This window comes from Sturnira hondurensis, unplaced genomic scaffold, assembly GCF_014824575.4.
Source record: "Sturnira hondurensis isolate 20B ecotype Veracruz unplaced genomic scaffold, ASM1482457v3 Scaffold0020903, whole genome shotgun sequence".
Lineage (NCBI taxonomy): Eukaryota > Metazoa > Chordata > Mammalia > Chiroptera > Phyllostomidae > Sturnira > Sturnira hondurensis.
In genome coordinates this window covers 1,472,883-1,490,976 of record NW_028093534.1, presented here as the reverse complement: position 1 = coordinate 1,490,976, position 18,094 = coordinate 1,472,883, and the positions used below count along the sequence as shown (strand labels likewise).

At 39.4% G+C, this 18,094-nt stretch overlaps 1 protein-coding gene across 3 annotated transcripts in view; it reads left to right on the top strand.

The window, feature by feature from the left end:
• Positions 1–18,094, top strand: part of DIP2B (DIP2 acetate--CoA ligase B (putative)) — a 224,352-nt gene that overhangs the window by 112,114 nt on the left and 94,144 nt on the right. For all 3 annotated transcript variants that reach the window (XM_037030985.1, XM_037030984.1, XM_037030983.1), the window contains exon 3: positions 12,182–12,310. In XM_037030985.1, coding sequence (XP_036886880.1) covers positions 12,182–12,310 — 129 coding nt within the window. The remainder of the gene's footprint in view (positions 1–12,181; positions 12,311–18,094) is intronic.

Below are 18,094 nucleotides of genomic sequence, written 5' to 3'. Positions count from 1 at the left end.
TTTGATGCACAGATTGCAGGACCCCATTCTCAGGGTTTCTGATTCAGTAGTAGGTCCAGGGTGGTTACTCAGGCAGTGCTGAGGTTCCTGGTTGAGGGACCATGTTTTGAGAACCAGTACTCTATCTGCCTACAGTATTTTAGTCATACCTTTGGCTTTAATTATCATTTAAATACAGGTAACTCCCATAGGTATCTGCAACCCAGATCTCTCCCGAGCTCCTGATCCATAGATTTAACTGCATATTTAATATCTTCTTATATTTGGAGGTATTAAATATTTAACATATCCAAACACAGCCATTAAAATTATGACTTATGCACACCACCACCACTAGCACCCCTCACTTATGTACATACATACAAAACAAAAACAAACCAACTAAAACAAAATCCAACTCCTCCAATGCTTCTCTTCTAGTTTCCTCCTGCTGCATAAATAGAGCTCACCTGCATAAGCCCACCAAGTTAGAGGCCTAACTTCTCTCAATTCATGATTATTACTTTCATTGCCCACCTTTGTTTTTGAATCTATTCATGTCTTTCCCCAAAAGGGAACAGTTGTAGGTCAGGTGGATAATCTATATTCCATAGGCTCTGTAGGTAAAAGAGATTAACCCTTGGCCTATTTATCCGATATATCTTTGTAGATTTTGAAGAAGGTATTCAATTTTTTCAATGGCATTAGAATGAAATTTTAGATTTACTGAATTATATTAATTCCTGAGATAGAATTAAATTAAATAAAAGCCATTTTACTACATTTGGTGGTTTACTCTGGTACTTCTAGAGGGATTCAGCCTCCTCCAAACTCTTTCTATTACCTTGTTGGATTTCATTCATTCCAGTTGCAAGATAGAATCATTGTGAGGTGGCACCTTGACTGTAGTGTATAAAAGTCACATCCTCCACTAATCTCATTTGAAATAAAAAATTAATACTGCCTCCAGCACTGTATTCGTAGAACAATTATGTGCACATTCTTATCTAAAAATGTGTATTATTTAAAGACTTAGTGAATGATTTTTTTATGAAATTGATTTGGAGTTATTTGGGGTTGCATATTTATGTATATTTTAGATTTCTCAAATGTTACATACATCTTTAAAATAGGACTTCAGAAAAATTAAGAATGGCCCTGGCTGGTGTAGCTCAGTGGATTGAGCGTGGGCCTGTGAACCAGAGGGTCGCGGTTTGATTCCCAGTCAGGGCACATGCCTGGGTTGCAGGCTGGTTCCCTGCAGGCCAACTCCCAGCAGGGGATGCACGAAAGGCAACCATACATTGATGTTTCTCTCCCTCTCCTTCCCATCTAAAGATAAATAAATAAATAAAATCTTTTAAAAAAAAAAGAAAAATTAAGAATGTAACAGAGAATGGGGAAATATGGAGGAGAACACAAAATTGAAGAAAATACTGAGAAGTTAGTGGAAGTTGAGTAAGGATAATTTTAGTTAATAACAAGCATAATGTGTAATTCACTTGTATCACAGGGAGTAGATTCTAAAGTCAGAGTATGACAAAAATATTGTGTGTCAAAATTATCCTTGAAAATCCCTTAAACCTCCCAGCTTAAGAACTGATTGTTGAACAAGCAAGCAAAATATGACCAATGACACTCAAATAGGGAACAGGCTGAAAGGGTCCAGAGGGGAGAGGGGAGAGAATCATAGGGGAAAAGGGGATGGACTCACATGAACAAGTATAAAGGACACATGGATAATAATTAAGGGTGGGGGGGCGGAAATGGGAGGGAGGTGGGGAGCACTGGGGGGGGCAGGGCTTGAGAATATAAGACAGAAAACTGTACTTGAACAAGAATTAAATAAAAATAAAAATTAAAAAAAAAAGAACTGATTGTTGTTCAGTCAAACAAAACCCAAACTTTATCTGGTATTTAAGGCTCATGCTGTATGAAAAATCCACAGCTTAGTAGAGGTTAGAATCATAATAGGGCCTCAAGATTCTCTCACTATGGGAGGCATGGAAGAAATAGAAGTATAGTAGGTTCACATTTCTTCATTCTGAGCCATATGTTCTTTGAAGAGAGGAGTCCGTGGGACATTTTCTCAGTAGTTGGAAGCTACTGGAGCCTGGTGTAAAGCTTCCCACACTCCTGAATTAGCATGCTTGTTGGGAGGAGGAGCCAGAAATGAACTCTCTTTTGGCATGATGCAAAGAATTGCATTTTCAGACTACAAATACTCTAACTCCTCCGTAAATTAATCACTCTTGGCTACTCTTGGAGTTTCAGGAAAATGGGAGGTTTTGTGTAATGGAGGCAACTGCCCCGGGCGAGTTCTGTGGTTTAACCTTTAAGATACTACTTTGGATACAAGTAAATAATTGACAATTCCAACTAGCTTTAATAGACTGTTAAGGTCTTCAAAATCAAGAACATTTTAAAAATTATTATTATTATTATTATTATTATTCGTGTCCCCAGTTTCTAGCATTAGTACCTGGCATATAGTAGATGTTCTATAAATGTTTGGAACTGAACAGAAAGAACACTTCGAATTTCCAATCCCTTTTAGTAAACATCTGTGAAGATGAAAGTGTCAGGTAATGAAAGAAGCAGATTACAGATTGGAGAGTGACTGGTCCTGGCAGCTTGTTTTCACCCTTAATTAATCTTTTAATTTAGATCTACAGAGACTGTGCACAGTACATTGATTATCATCTGAGATTTATCATTTTTCTTTAATTTTTATTTTTAAATGGAATTAATGCATTTATTTTATTTTATTTTAATATTCATTTTTTAGAGAGAGGGGAAGGGAGAGAAACATCTATCTCACGTCCCCAACTGGGGACCTGGTCCATAACCCAGGCATGTGCCCTGACAGGGAATTGAACCAGCAATCTTTCAGTTCCCAGGCTGATGCTTGGTCCACTGAGCCACACCAGCCAGGGCAATGCATTTATTTTAAATAATAAACGGTACTAGGTAATAAACCTCCTGATACTAGGAGGTTTGTTACAACAAAAATAAGCAGTGTACTCTTTTTCCCTGGAGACACCTTCTTTCAACTCTTCTGTTTCTTCTGGCATTTACCCTGTGTTTCTAAATAACATTTTACTACTTTTCTTGACTTTTTTTCAACTTGAGGCATGACTTACTCATTTCTTATTAAAAAATATGAGAAATTTTCACTTTTATGTGTTTCTGCCTCAACCACGTAGACACCACACACTCCCCTTTCTCCTTTCCGCTGTCCTTCACATCTCTCATCTCATGTCCATTCTGTATGTTTACTATACTACTTTTTTTTGGTCCTAAGTGAGTGAGCATTCAGTGTTTATTAATATGATTATATAGCCCTGGCTGGTGTAGCTCAGTGGATCGAGCGAGGGCCTGTAAACCAGAGGATCTCGGTTCGATTCCCAGTCAGGGCACATGCTTGGGTTGTGGGCCAGTTCCCAGCAGGGGCCACATGAGAGGCAACCATACATTGATGTTTCTCTCCCTCTCTCCTTCCCTTCCCCTCTAAAGATAAATAAATAAAATCTTTAGAAAATATGATTAAATAAATACTATTTACAGCTAAGTCACTTGGATTTTAATTACTAGGATCCTGCTTTCTAGGATTACATTTCCTTCCTTTTTTTGCACAGGTGATCTCTCCGTTTCATTATTATCTTTGTAAGGACAACTCTTGGAACCGTCTCTTTCCCAGCATATATCTGAACCAGTGGTTTTCTTGTCCTGCTGTGTGCCTTCGTTACCATTCTGGTGGCATTTTGGGAAGGAGTGGGGATAGATAGAAGTTCTCCTTTAAAAAAAATGCTCACCAGGGGCATGCTTACTGATTTTTAGAGAGTGGGGCAGGGAGGGAGAGAGAAAGGGAGAGAAACATCTATGTAAGAGACAAACATTGATCAGTTTCCTCTCATACATGCCTGACCAGGGCCCAAACCCACAACCCAAGTATGTGTCCTGACCAGGAATTGAAACACTGACCTTTCACTTTGTGGAGTGACGCCCAAGCAACTGAGCCACACTGGTCAGGGTAAGGACCCACATCTTTTGCTTTAGGACATTACCACAGCTTCTGTTTTTGATGGCTTTGGTCTAAACATTCCATTCTGTCCTCTTGTATTTGAGATTGTGACCTGGTATGTTTGATTTTCTTCCTTTGACTTGCTCTACTGTCTTTTACTTCATTTAGTGGTGTTTGTCTCCTGCTTCAGAATAGGATCTCACCTTTTGTGTGTTCCTTGGCCCAGGTTTCTACATTATTTTAACCCAGACCTTTACCTATTGCCCTTTTAAGGATAAGACATACCACATTATGAATATGCCTTATCAGAAGAAAGTCTACTACCTTCCTCTTGGGGCTTTTCTTTCCTCCTGAATTGCCCAAGAACTGCCTGGGGTATAGATGGTGCAGAAGGAATGGCAGGTAGTGCAAGCTTCCACACCCAAAAGGGAAGAGCCCCGTTGTCTGCTACTGCTTCTCATTGCCTCACCGGGTGCTGTTGAAAACCGGTCCTTACCTGTAACCAGTAATGTTGACTCACTGCTGAGCCTGCTTCCCACATTAGCCACTGTGATGGAGCAGCCCACTCTGCTTGGCTCAGCCAAGGCTCCCTCTTGGATTCTCAGAGCAGAGCTCTTGGGTATTGTGCCCTTTGGCCCCATGCACAGCCATTTTCCTGATACTAAGTGGTCCAGGAAGCTCTGGGTCAAGATCTGTTCAGATGCTGACCCCCTAACATTCCTCTCCCCTAGAATTGACCCCTAGGAACCAGGCGGGTGGCTCCTTTTCCAGACTCCAAGTGCTAGGACTCTCATTCTTTCCTCTACACTGTGAGGTTAGTGACCCATCCTTCTGAGGAATGTGCTCCTCAGTGACTCAGAGGTGCCATAGCTCCCACGGGAGACTCCCTGAGTGATTCAGGGTACCCTCATCCATCCTTGGGGTGGAAGTGGGCTAGAGGCTCTCTTTCTAATGATTCAAGGTGATTATTGACACATTCTCACTATAGGAAAACGGATTCAATCAGCTGTGGGTGTCCTGCTTCCTTACTGGTAACTGTTAAGACAGTGTTACTGTGAAGATCAAAGGAGGTGGTGTCATGAAAAGTTAAAAGAGCATGGAAGTGTATTATCTTTGTTATTCTGTCATTTCCTGTTTAAGGCCTTTCAAAGGCAACACTAGACTTGTCAAGGTTTTTCTCCCTCCCTGGACTTTTGCAAATACCATGCTTTTTTACCTCTCTGCCTAGCTAAAGCCTACGTCAGTATCTCCTTCTAATAGATCTTCCCTGAAACTCTTGATACAGATTAAAGTCCCCATTATGTGGCCTCAGAGAGCCTTGTTCTTTTTCCTTCTCTGCAGATACCACAATAATAAAAGATATATGTGAGCCCTGGCTAGTATTGCTCAATGGATTGAGTGCCAGCTTGAGAGCCAAAGGGTCGCTGGTTTGATTCCTAGTCAGGGCACATTCCTGGGTTGTGGGCAGCGTCCCTAGTAGGGGGCATGTGAGACGCAACCACACATTGATGTTTCTCTTCCTCTCTTTCTCCCTCCCTTCCCCTCTATCTAAAAGTAAAAAAATAAATCCTTTTAAAAAACAGATATATGTGAATTGGTGATCAGTTAATATATTTCTTCTCTGGACCCCAACACTAAGACCAGTGAGTGTGTCCTTGGTTCTCAGAGCACATCCTGCTTCACTGTGTGACTCTGACAGATGAGAATATCTGTTAAATCATAGACAGAGTTGCAAGGTGAGAAGCTGAGGTTGGCTCTCTTCCATCTTCTTGAATGGAAATTTTGCATAGTTTTATACTACTGAATAGCGGCTTTTTTTAGGTTACCATTATGGTTGTATTCAAACAATAGAATCATAGAAGACTCTGATGTCTCTTTCTACATGAATTATGCACATGTTGATTATGGAGAAAGAAGGCTTTGTATTGTAGAAGAAATTAAATCTGAGATTTTTCTTAAACTTACTGTTAAACCTTGTAACATCATCACTATTTAAACATAAGGGTGACCCCTAGTGGATATTCTGTGTAACAGACTGAAAGATAGGGAGCCCTCAAACAGGCTGGCACTGTGTAATGATCAGTAAGTAAGCTCTTTGGATCTCAAGTGTGCTTCACACTGGAATTTAGCAGTTTTGAAGTATGCTTGATTTGTGAAGTTTGCAGGCTCTTATCCCAGCACTTATCTGTATTTGGTGCCCTTTAAAGTTACTTTGATTTTAAATATAATTTTCTGTAAAGAAAACAGTGAAATGGTGAAGAACTCCAGAGTACCTCATCGTTACCTTATTTTAGCTACGTGAAAACTTTTTGTTTCATCTGATCCTTACAATTGTATATAAATACAAGGGTAGAAAAAAGTTGGTTAACAGTTATGAGCACACGAAAGTTTATTCTTTATTAATTATTCTATTTTCCATATGAACAGCTGTAAACCTACTTTTGCTTGCTTCTATACTTTCAACATACACAGTTGTAATCACATTATGTACATAATATATTTATGTACATGTTTAAAAGAACATTATGTTATTTTATGACTTAACATTTTGTTCAGACCTTTTCACCAGTCTTTGTAATCAACATATTTTTCATGACAAATGATATCTCATTATGTCAGTACATACTTTTGGCACTTTACTATGGTTGTGAAATTGTATACATCTTATTATTTTTTTATAAATCTTATTTGAAATATACAAATCTCTATTTTGGGGCTCCAGGTAATTTCTGAGATCTCACTGGAGGATGAAACCCTGGCCAGGGAATAATTCATCTTTAAGCAGAATCTTGCCTGTCCAGCTGACCCTGGACATGCTGTTAAATAACACTCCGTTCTGCTCCTGTGTCCCAGACCCTCCCTTCTCTCTCTGATGAAACCCAAGGTGCATTGTTTCCTGCCCCTTCCATGATAAACTGTTGCCCTGGCAAATAAGCTGAGGTGGGAGTTAGCTTTCTAAAATGATTTTAATCTAGCCAGGATGTAGCTTTTTTCTCTTACCTCCAGATATGCATTGATTTTCCAGTTGCTTTTGGGGAAAGAAAAAGGAAATAACTGACTTTAAAAGATAAAAAAATCCTGCTTATGGTGTCATAATTTATTTAGGAAGCCAAAAACTGAATGTTTTTTATGATTTATTTGGTAAGAATCTGCTCTATGTGGTGTGACCTTCTAATTAAGAAAACTTAATGTTATTTTAATTTTCTTCTTTACTTTTAACTATTACTTTGATGTTCTACAATGAACATGTATTATTTTTATAATCCAAATGGAGAACTTTTCTAAATTGTAGAAACCCGGTAAAGCCCATGGAAAAATATATGCCATCCACAATTTTATCGCCTAGAACTAATTTCTGTTAACATTGTACTGTATCTGTCTTCACTTTTTTCAATGCAAAATAAGATATATTTGTAAATCATATGTACAAAAAATTAAACTCTAATACATGGGAATAAAAGTTTATAAAATTTAAAATTAAATTGGAGAATTATTATTCACACTCAAAAAGATTACAGGGATTCATTATTAAGCTCCTTTGTTATATTAAAGTGATTCAATTCCTAGGAATTCAGTTTCCTCTTTTCTTTACTTCTCTTTTAGATAGGCTCTTTGAACTTGAAGTGGGTATATCACACATTGAATCAAGATTATTGTGTCAGAAATCCGTATTTTTGTGACATTATGTTTTGGGCACCTGTAGAATGGTCACTGAACAACTTGTCAGCCATTTACTGAAACTGCAATTTGATTTTTTAAATTTTATTTCTGGCAAGCTACAAGGAAATGTTTGTGATGAGTTCAGACCCAGAGGATACCTGGTCTGCCTGGATGACTGAATCCCTAGGAGAACTGAGATAAACGTTGCAGAGTACCATTCTAATGTTGCTTGGTAAACAGTGTGTTGTGTGGTGGAGCTTTTTCAACCAGTTCAGTAGGTCGCTTTGGCTTAATATCATCTGACTTGGACTGTCAGTTCTCATCAGGTGTTCTGGACTTACGTTACATGTCCTTGTGGTTCTGTCCACGTCAGCCTCTAGGAGTGGAAGTGTTCAAGTGTCTGTAATTCTTCCTCAAACAAATGTATCAGCTCCCAGTTCCCGTCAATCTCTATCATTTGTTTCAATTTTTATTTTTTAGCCAACATTATCTTCTTTCTCCTAATTTAATTACATTGAAAAATAAAAAATAAAAGCCTAAGTGAGGGAGTAAAAAATACATGAACCATTTGTGTCCATTCTTTGTCAAACACAAATCTATCTTCATTCCTTTCATACTTTGGATTACTAACACCGAGTTTGGAAGTCCCATATTTCTTAGCAGCATGGTTTGATCCATCCTAGCAAATCTGCTCATCGAATTAAAAAAGTAATGGGTGAAAGGTAATTTAGTTATATACTTAGTATGGCCCACCAAAAAGTAGTGCAAAGCTGGTGTTTTAAATCTGGTGCTAAGTCAGACCATTCTCTCTCTGCGTATTTGCAGTCAGAGTAGCTTGTGTGTGCTGATGCGGGTTTCCTTCATGCGTATATCATCTGACCATATAAATAAAAATAGCCCCTTTCTATTTTTTGTTCTCTATTTAAATTTTTATGTGTTTGCCACTCGGAGTAAAGTCTCCTTCTATCACCATTTATTCCTTCCTGTACTCTCTTCTACCTCCCCCAACCCCAGTTGGAATGTTTTAAATAATTTCTCTAATAGCTGAAAGCTATCGGAAGGGGCTTTTGCAGAATCTTTAACGTGAAGGCAAGTAATTTAATAAAAAAGAAAAAAAAGAAATGATTGTCTAGCTGCTGGCTGTAAATCCTGAAGCATTTTGATATTCCCAAACTAAATCATTAATTCTGATTTCTTTCCTTTTAAGAGTATGGGGAGAGTTTCCACAATCTTTTTATTTTATTTTATTTTTATTTTTTTTAAATATTTTATTTATTTATCTTTAGAGGGGAAGGGAAGGAAAGAAGGAGAGAAATATCAATGTATGGTTGCCTTTTTTTTTTGTGCATCCCCTGCTGGGAGTTGGCCTGCAGGGAACTGGCCTGCAACCCAGGCATGTGCCCTGACTGGGAATCAAACCGCGATCGTGTGGTTCGCAGGCCCGCGCTCAATCCACTGAGCTACACCAGTCAGGGCACCACAATCTTTTTTTAAAAAACAGATTTAACTTATTTATTTCTAGAGAGAGGGGAAGGAAGGGAGAGAGGGAGAGAAACATCAGCTTGTGGTTACATTTTGCACACCCCCAGCTGGAGACCTGCCCAGTAACCCAGGCTTGTGCCCTGACTGGGAATTGAACCAGTGACCCTTTGGTTCTCAGGCCAGCACACAATTTACTGAGGCAAACCTACCCAGGCTCACAAACTTTTTTTATAATAACCTTTTCTGGTTGAGAACTGGTGGGGTTAGACAGACTTGGATTTGAATCTTGGCTGTTATTCCCTGGCTGTGTGACTTTGGATAAGATAGTACTCATCTCTGTATCTTTTTCTGTAGTAACTTGATAGTGATAGTGCTCACTTTGTTAGGTTATTGTGAGCAATAAAATAAAATGTGAAAACTTCTTAATAGGTGCTTCTATATGCAGAGGGCCTAGCACAAGGCAAACACTTAGTTGTTAGCTTTTATTATTATAAGCTGGGGTGGCAAGCTCTTTCTGTAACAGGCCAGACAGTAAATATTTTAGGCTTTGAGGACCATGTAGTCTCTGTTGCAGCTAATCAGCTCTGCCTGTGCAGTGTCACAACATCCACAGGCAATGTGTAAACAGATGAGCAGGGCTGTGTTCTGATAAAACAAACTATTTATAAAAACAGACACACACTAATAGCTTGCCGGCTCCTATGTCTAGAGTACAGAAACTAACAAGTGAAACAAGGCATGAAAGTATTAAGATTTCAGTATAGCTCTTCTGTGAAATAGATTATCAGAGAATTTAGGTTGATTAAAAACCTGTTTGCAACACTAGATGTTACCTTTCAAAATCTCAGTGTTAAAACAGTCTGTTCTGTTAATATATTTTATAGTAAAAATCTCAGTTACCAGGAATCATTAAAAACAAACATTTCTAGATCTATAAAAATACTTTTGTGGGGAACATCCTAAAAATATACTCTTTTGCCTTCTTAAAAACAATGTATAAAAAATAATATAACCTTAAAAAAAATAAAAACCTTTGAATGATATCTTATGATTTTGTGAGTCAGGACTCTGTGGGGTGACTTTTGTGCTCCACCTTGTGCCAGTTGGGGGTCACTGAGTGCTTTTCACCTGGTGTGTGTGGGTTCATCTGGAAGGTCCAAGTTGGCTTCACTCACATACGTATCCGGTGCCTTAGCGGAAGCAGATGGAAGGCTGGGCTCAGCTGGGACTGTCCCCTAGAGCTCTACCTCATGGCCTCCTGGGCATGCTAATCACTTTTTTAAACAATAGGACAGGGCGTTAGGAGTCCCAGTTTCTGTAGCACAGTAATGCCCTCAAGCCTTTGCTGGGGTGTGTAAGCCTGTTGCTCTCCCTGGGCCGCTGTGCCCCCTGATCCTCAGCTGTGGTCTGAAACAGTGCAGTTACTGGCTAGGTGACATCCTACTGGGGTGGATGCTTAATTTGCTGTGTGCACATTGCCTTGCTGGGCACAGCTGAGTGCTATGAAAAAAATTTAAAATACGTCTTAAAAGAGAAGGAAATCCTGCAATGGGTGATAAAATGGTTGAACCTGGAGATTGTGATGCTGAGTGAAATAAGCCAGTCACGGAAGAACAAATACTATATGATTCCACTTCTTTGAGGAATCTAAGGTAGTCGTGCTCATAGAAGCAGAGGGTAGAATGGTGATTGCCTGCGGCTGGAGGGAGGAGGAAATGGGGAGTTGCCACTTTAATGGGTCAAAAGTTTTAGTTATGCAAGATGAGTAAGTTCTAGAGACCTGCTGTGCAGCACTGTGCCTGTAGTTAACAAGACTATGTAGTGCACTTAAAAATTTGTTAAAAGGATATTATATGTCATGTTCAGTGTTCTTACTGTATTAAAAAATTAAGATTTAGGAGCTAATACCATTTGAAAAAAAAGGCTACAAAATATCAGAACTCAAGGTGTTTTTCTTCTGCTTATCTTATCTATTTTTTTCCACACACACACAGCAAGAGCGCACATTTGTTAAAGCTGGGGAGTGAAACAAGGAAGGCTTAGGACAGAAGCAGCAATAAGAGAGAGCCTAGGTGGGGCTGCTATTGGCTCACTGAAAAGTCGGAGAACAAGGGCCTTGGAGACAGTTTCAGTGGTTTTGTTGCCTACTATTGCCTGGTTACAAGTCCTCTGGGGCCCCCAGAATTTTTTTTTTTAAAGTACGTGCCTGAGGGAAGAGTATGGGTGTGCTCCAAAGAGGGCATGCCTCTCTTCCCCATATTCTTTAGGAAACAGTACATGTTGGGAGTGCAGAGTATGGAGGACAGACCAGGGACTAGTAAGGATAGGTTTCAGGGGTGTTTCAGTTGGAACAGGGCCTAGAAGATATGACTTGAATCTATGTTTCCCAGTAAGCACCCTACTTTGCTTAAATGATGCTTATTTTGAACAATTTATGTTGGGGAGGCTAAAGCTCCCCAAATTATTCTTCTACCACTTGCAGGATCAGGGGTCATATACCTGCCCCAGCATCCTACCCTACCAGTTCTTGGAGCCTCCAGAATGGCTTCTCCGCTTTACATAGATCTTTTTATTTCTCTCCTGTCACCTGTTCACAGTTATGGCTCTAAGATAATATTTTTTAGCCTGGGTGTCTTGTATCATTTTTCTATATGTCTATTATAGAGCTCTTTAATAGCTCTTTAACTCTTTGCTGTAGACGGGGTAATAATCCCTGCTTCGGAGTATTGCAGGGATGATGTGATGTGCTCAGAAAATGTTAACTATTGCCCTGGCTGGTGTAGCTCAGTGGATTGAGCACGGGCCTGCGAACCAGAAGATCGCAGTTCGATTCCCAATCAGGGCACATGCCTGGGTTGCAGGCCGGTTCCCTGCAGGCCAACTCCCAGCAGGGGACGCACGAAAGGCAACCATACATTGATGTTTCTCTCCCTCTCTCCTTCCCCTCTAAAGATAAATAAATAAATAAAATCTTAAAAAAGAAAATGTTAACTATTATTTTTATCAGATAACCATCTTCCAAACTTCCTTTTTTAGAGACTGATTCAGCAGCACAGAAAGAACATAGAAACCAGACACCTGCTCCATCTGCAGCTCAAACTTCCGCTCCTTCTAAGTACCACCGAACTCGATCTGGGGGAGCCAGGGATGAACGATACCGATCAGGTGAGAAGGAACTGGAAATTATCAGCTAAATAGTTTTTACTGACTTGATATGAACTGTGTGTCCTGAGAGCTTCTAATGTTTGTTTTGTTTTGTTTCCTTGAAGCACTTACAGGTCTATATTGATTCATTTACTCTCTCTCAGTCATTTATTGTGTGCCTGTTATGTGCCAGGTGTAGTAGGTACTCAGTATTCACTGAGGGTACAGCAGCAAATGAGACATTTCTATGCTCAAGGGCACAGGGGGAGCCAGACAAGCACAAAGGCAATGGGAATGAATACATAAGAGAGCAGGGTGCTTGCGTCCCGTAGGGAGAGCTCAGTGGACTGTTGGAAGGGGCAGGTCTGTCTATGTTTGCCCAAGCTGGAAGGGGCAGGTCCGTCTATGTTTGCCCAAGCTGTTAATTAGTCTCGTAACTGATGGAGCTGGATCAAAAACTCACAATGCAATTTCAAATTAACTCTTAAAATTTTATTTCTTCTGACCCAAAACATACCCATGGAAGGGAAAGGTAACATGGCTGTGGCTGGCAGTGGGAGCATGGTCTTGCCATGCCTTGTCTAGGACTGATGAGCAGAGAAGCACATCAGAGACTTTCAGGAGGACATAGTGCAGTGAGTCCGTCCCATGCCCTCAGTTGCCCATAATAGTCTCTGCAGCACCTTTATTGTGCTAGAAGATGGACTGGGATGCAGGTTTACTTTCTCTAGATTTTTGACTCACTTGTGCTAGCCAAGGTTACCTTAACCTTATTTTGAATTGTGTAACAGGGCGTATATTACATCCTCTCAGAAACTGCTTCAGAGAAAACCAGGTAAAGGACATGGATGCAGAGCTGTGTCAGCCATTATGTCCGCACTAGAAGGATGGAGACGTGTTTAGTCAACAAAAAAAATAGAGGTTGCATGCCACACCTAGATTTTCCCTAGTACCTAGCCTGGTCTTGAGGTCAGGGGAGGCTTTCTCAGAGAATAAGACCTTTAAACTGAGTCATGGCAGACAGACAAGAGTTGGTCAGGTAAAAGGGAAATAGCATCAGATAGTGAACCTGAAAATAGTTCCTTATGGCAGGAACCTAGAATGCAAGGACCCAGAAGGAAGTGGGAGGTGAGGCTAGCAAGATTACCAGGGGTGGTACCTTGAGGAGCCTTGAATAGCACTGAAGGATTTTCAGCTGACCAGTACATAATCAGATTTGTATTGTAGCTCATCCCAGCTGCAGACTGCATGTTCTGCCGCTACTGCATGCCAGTGCCTGGCACAGCGTATCTGTATCAGTCTGTCTTTCTATGTGCTAAATGGATAATTTTGAGAAAGGAAGGAATAAAAATAGTTATTGGGCTCTGGCTGGTGTGACTCAGTGGATTGAGTGTGAACCAAAGGGTTGCCAGTTCGATTCCCAGTCAAGGCACAGGTCTGGGTTGTGGGCCAGGTCCCCAGTAGTAGGCGCGCAGGAGATAAGCGCACATTGATGTTTCTCTGAGTTTCTCCCTCCCCTCCCCTCTTTCTAAAAATAAATAAATAAAATCTTTTTTTAAAAAGTAGTTATTGATTCAGAATGGATTTGTGGGAGGTAAGGCTGGATGCAGAGAAGTATATCAGAAGCTCCTATTTGTTGCCAAGCCCCAAGCCCAATTTCCTGGGTACCCAGTGTGGCCTTTTGAGGCTGGTGCCCAGGTTCAGCAGCAGCAGCTTTGCAACTGTCATCCGTGGCCTTTTAGAAGTGTTTTGTTTTGTTTTTTATTTCTGTCTTTTTTTGTTTGTTTTCACAATATATAAAAAAGGATTAGTGAAGAACCAAAAGGTGACTTTCTACATCCTGTGTCCAAGCTGATCACACATAGTAAAAGGCTTTAGTGAGCGCATTCAGTAGAGTAAAATTTTGACCTTCACGTAGTAAAAACCAGCTATGATCTCTAGCCCCTGTCCTTTATACCAGTTTTTGTCAGATATACCCCAATTATCAGAAAGTAGAGTTTGTGATCAGATATTGGTTAGCAGAGACTATTCAGGGTCTTGGTTAGGTGCAAGGGTATTGAAGAGGGTTTAATAGGTTTTGAATGTTTGTCTCACTGGGACTTTTTTTAGGGTAGATGTGAGATATAGGCCTAGAGGAGATAAAGTAGGGAAGAAAGGGTTATTTTAAAATCCTGAAGAAATCAAAAGTTATGAGAGGACTGCAATATTGACTGACATGAAGGGGAACAGGAAAGAAGTACGCAAGCATGAATTTTGGTGAAAATCACGTTTTTCAACCAAGTAGCAAAGAAAAGCCCAGTACATTCCAAGAGTTGTGGCTTATACGAATAAGAAAGAGCCAACAGTGGTTGCAAAAGCAGAGCAAATTAAGTTACAGAATTTGATGTGAATTGAACTTTACCTCTTTGCCACTCTATCATAGAAAGGATTACATTTACAAGTCACGTGCAAAAATAGCTTAAGAACATAGGTATGTTTAGTAAAAATCACAAGCATTCAGAGTAAAGTGATGGGTGCACAGAAAGGACTTAATATTGATGTCAGTAAGTTCAACGGGAAGATTCTCTCTGTCTCCTTTTTCAAATTATAAGAGAAAGTTTATTTAGAAAGTCATAGAGGTAGCAGAAGTGAGCTGTAGAAGAAATGGGCTCAGGTAACAACTTGCAGCCAAAGAAGGGCCCTTGGAGCTTAGCGGAAAGAGAGAGAGAAACTCGGAGGGATAACAGGAGGACTGGAAAAGGCTATTAACACCTATGACATTTCAACCAGTCATAATAAAATCTAAATAGACGTAGTTTCATGTTTCAGACTCATTAGAAAGAGATAATGTTTAGTCAGAGTTTAGATCATCTGACCCGATTTTTCTTTTTGTGCTTAGCCAGGAGGGGTTGGCATGTCAGATACACTCATTCAGTGCCTCTTTTTTCTGCAGATCAAGATCCTTTCTTCACACATGTTATGGTCACAAGTGTAGAAAATACACAATTAATGCCTGAGATGGCCAGTGATCTGATTGTCATTCTTTTTCTTTTTTTTTTTTATTTGAAAGAGAGAGAAACATCAATTTCTTATTCCTCTTACTTATGCATTCATTGGTTGATTCTTGTATGTGCCCTGACCAGAGATGGAATCAGCAACCTTGGTTTATGGGGCCTCTAACCAACTGAGCTACCTGGCCAGGGCCTGACTGTCATTTTGACAACTCTTTTAAATGTTAACCTTTTGAGCAATTAGCCACTGCAAACAAAACAAAAGCAAAAAAGGGACTTTAAAGGAGTATTTGTATCACTTTATGCAGCTCAAACATTACTGCTGGAAAAGGATACCCAGCTCTTAGGTACTTCTGGCAGAGACATCTGAAGGCAGCTGTGTCTGGGGACCGACCTTCGGAAGGGATTTCTTTATCAAAGATCAAGATGAATTGTGTACTGGTGAATGAGTGGAATCCAGTTAAGACAGAGCAGGCTTATGTATGTGTGTTTGTTGTACTATTGTTTGTAATAATACAGTGATTAAGTGTTATAGTCCACACAATGGAATTCTATGAAAGCTGGTTTTAAAATTCTGTGAAGGCTCATAGAAAAAAATGAGTAGATCTCTTTGTGCAGATATGAAGAGATATACAAAATAGCTCTGTCTGGTGTAGCTCAGTGGATTGAGTGCTGGCCTGTGAACCAAAAGGTCACTGGTTTGATTCCTAGTCAGGGCGGCACATGCCTGGGTTGCAGGCCAGGTCCCTGGTTGGGGGTGTGAGAGAGCTGATTGGCATATCTCTCTCATACTGAAGTTTCTCTCCCTCCCTTCCTCCCTTCCCCCCTTCCCCTCTCTCTAAAAGAAAATAAAAAAATTTTAAAAACTACAAAATGTATTTTTAAGTAACAAATGCAGGATACTATATATTATGAAGTATGACTCACTTTTGTGAATGTTAATAATAATAATTTCTATATTAGTATGTACACAGACATAGAAACCTGGAAATGTATGTACCAGACTATTGAGGTGGGATTATTTCTGGGAAGTGGTGGATCTAGGGAAAATTTTCTCGTGAGTATTATATGTGTTTTGATCTTTTTCCAATATGTGTATTTTTTCTAGTTTTTTGTTGTGGTAAGATATAAGATACATGTAACAAAATTTATGTATATTAATTTTTAACAAAAAATAACAAAAGTAGTTTTTTAAGTGATAGCTATGGATAAATGATTTAAAGCCTTAAATCAATGATCATTCTTCCTGATTCTTACTGTAAGTGTGAGTATACTAACATTATATGTTAGTGTACATTCAGTTTCTTTACTAAGTTATAGGTCTGTTTAGATTTGTAATTTCTTCATTATTCAATTTTGATAGGTTGTATCTTTTGTGGAATTTATCCATTTCTTTTAGGTTATCCAACTAGTGGTATATAATTGTAATCTCTATTTTTTTAAAGATTTTATTTATTTTATTTTTAGACAGGGGAAGGGAGGGAGGAAGAGAGGGAAAGATCAATGTGTGGTTGCCTCTCATGCACTACCCCCACCTGGGACCCGGCCTGCATCCCAGGCATGTGCCCTGACTGGGAATCAAACCTGCTACCCTGTGGTTCTCAGGCTGGTGCTCAATCCACCAAGCCACACCAGCCAGGGCTAATCTCTCTTTTTTAAAGATTTTATTTATTTGTTTCTAGAGAGAGGGGAAGGAAGGGAGAGAGGGAGAAAAACATCAAATGTACAGTTGCCTCTTGCACACCCCAAACTGGGGACCTGGCCCACAACCCAGGCATGTGCCCTTGACTGGGAATTGAACTGGTGACCCTTTGGTTCTCAGGCCAGCACTCAGTTCACTGAGCCATACCAGCCAGGACACAAAATCTTTTATTACAAAATCATAAGCATGTAATTCTGTAACATAACATTATTACAGTCAAGCATTCTACATGACATTTTAGGTAAAATATTAAAATTAAAACTACAAATTTTTACATCCACATTATTACCCAACCAACAACACCCAAGCAGGCATTACTTCTGCCAGACCCTGTCTGCAGTCATGCACCATTTAACAGCAGGAAGTGTGTTCAGAGGAAGCTTGTTAGGCAATTTTGTCATTGTGCGAACATCAGAGTGCACTTAGAGAAACTTGGATGGTATAGCTTATTACACACCTGGCTGTATATGGTCCAGCCTATTGCTCCTGGGCTATAACATGCATAGCATGTTACTGTACAGAACAACATGAGATTAAGTCAAGCACAAGAGAAAATAACACAATCAAGAGACATTAAATAGGAGATGTATGAGGCTGCTCTTGGCATAACATAGCATACTGTTTTACACGAAACTCTTTTTATATAAGTAGAAATTGTAAACTCTAATGATAAAAAAATACAGTAAATACATAAACAGTAATATAGTCATTTATTACCATTATCAAATACATACTATACATTATAGTATGTGCTGTACTTTTATGTGGTTGATAGTACAGTAGGTTTGTTTACACCAGCATCACCACATACATATGTAATGTGCTGCGTTACGATGCTAGGCGAGAGGAATTCTTCATTTCCATTATAATATTAAGGGACACTGTAGTATATGCAGTCTTTAGCTTTTTCTTAGAATACCACCACCTAATACACACAGAAGAAATGGTGAGGTTATAAAACCACCATTTTGTAATCATTATGAAAATAATTGATTCAGCCAAGAATCATCGATGGATGCTGAAATTAGTGGGTGAAAGTTTAATGAAGTATATAACATTTACATAGTGTAAAAGTATTCACCAATTAATTAATTACACCAAGAGAAGAATAGT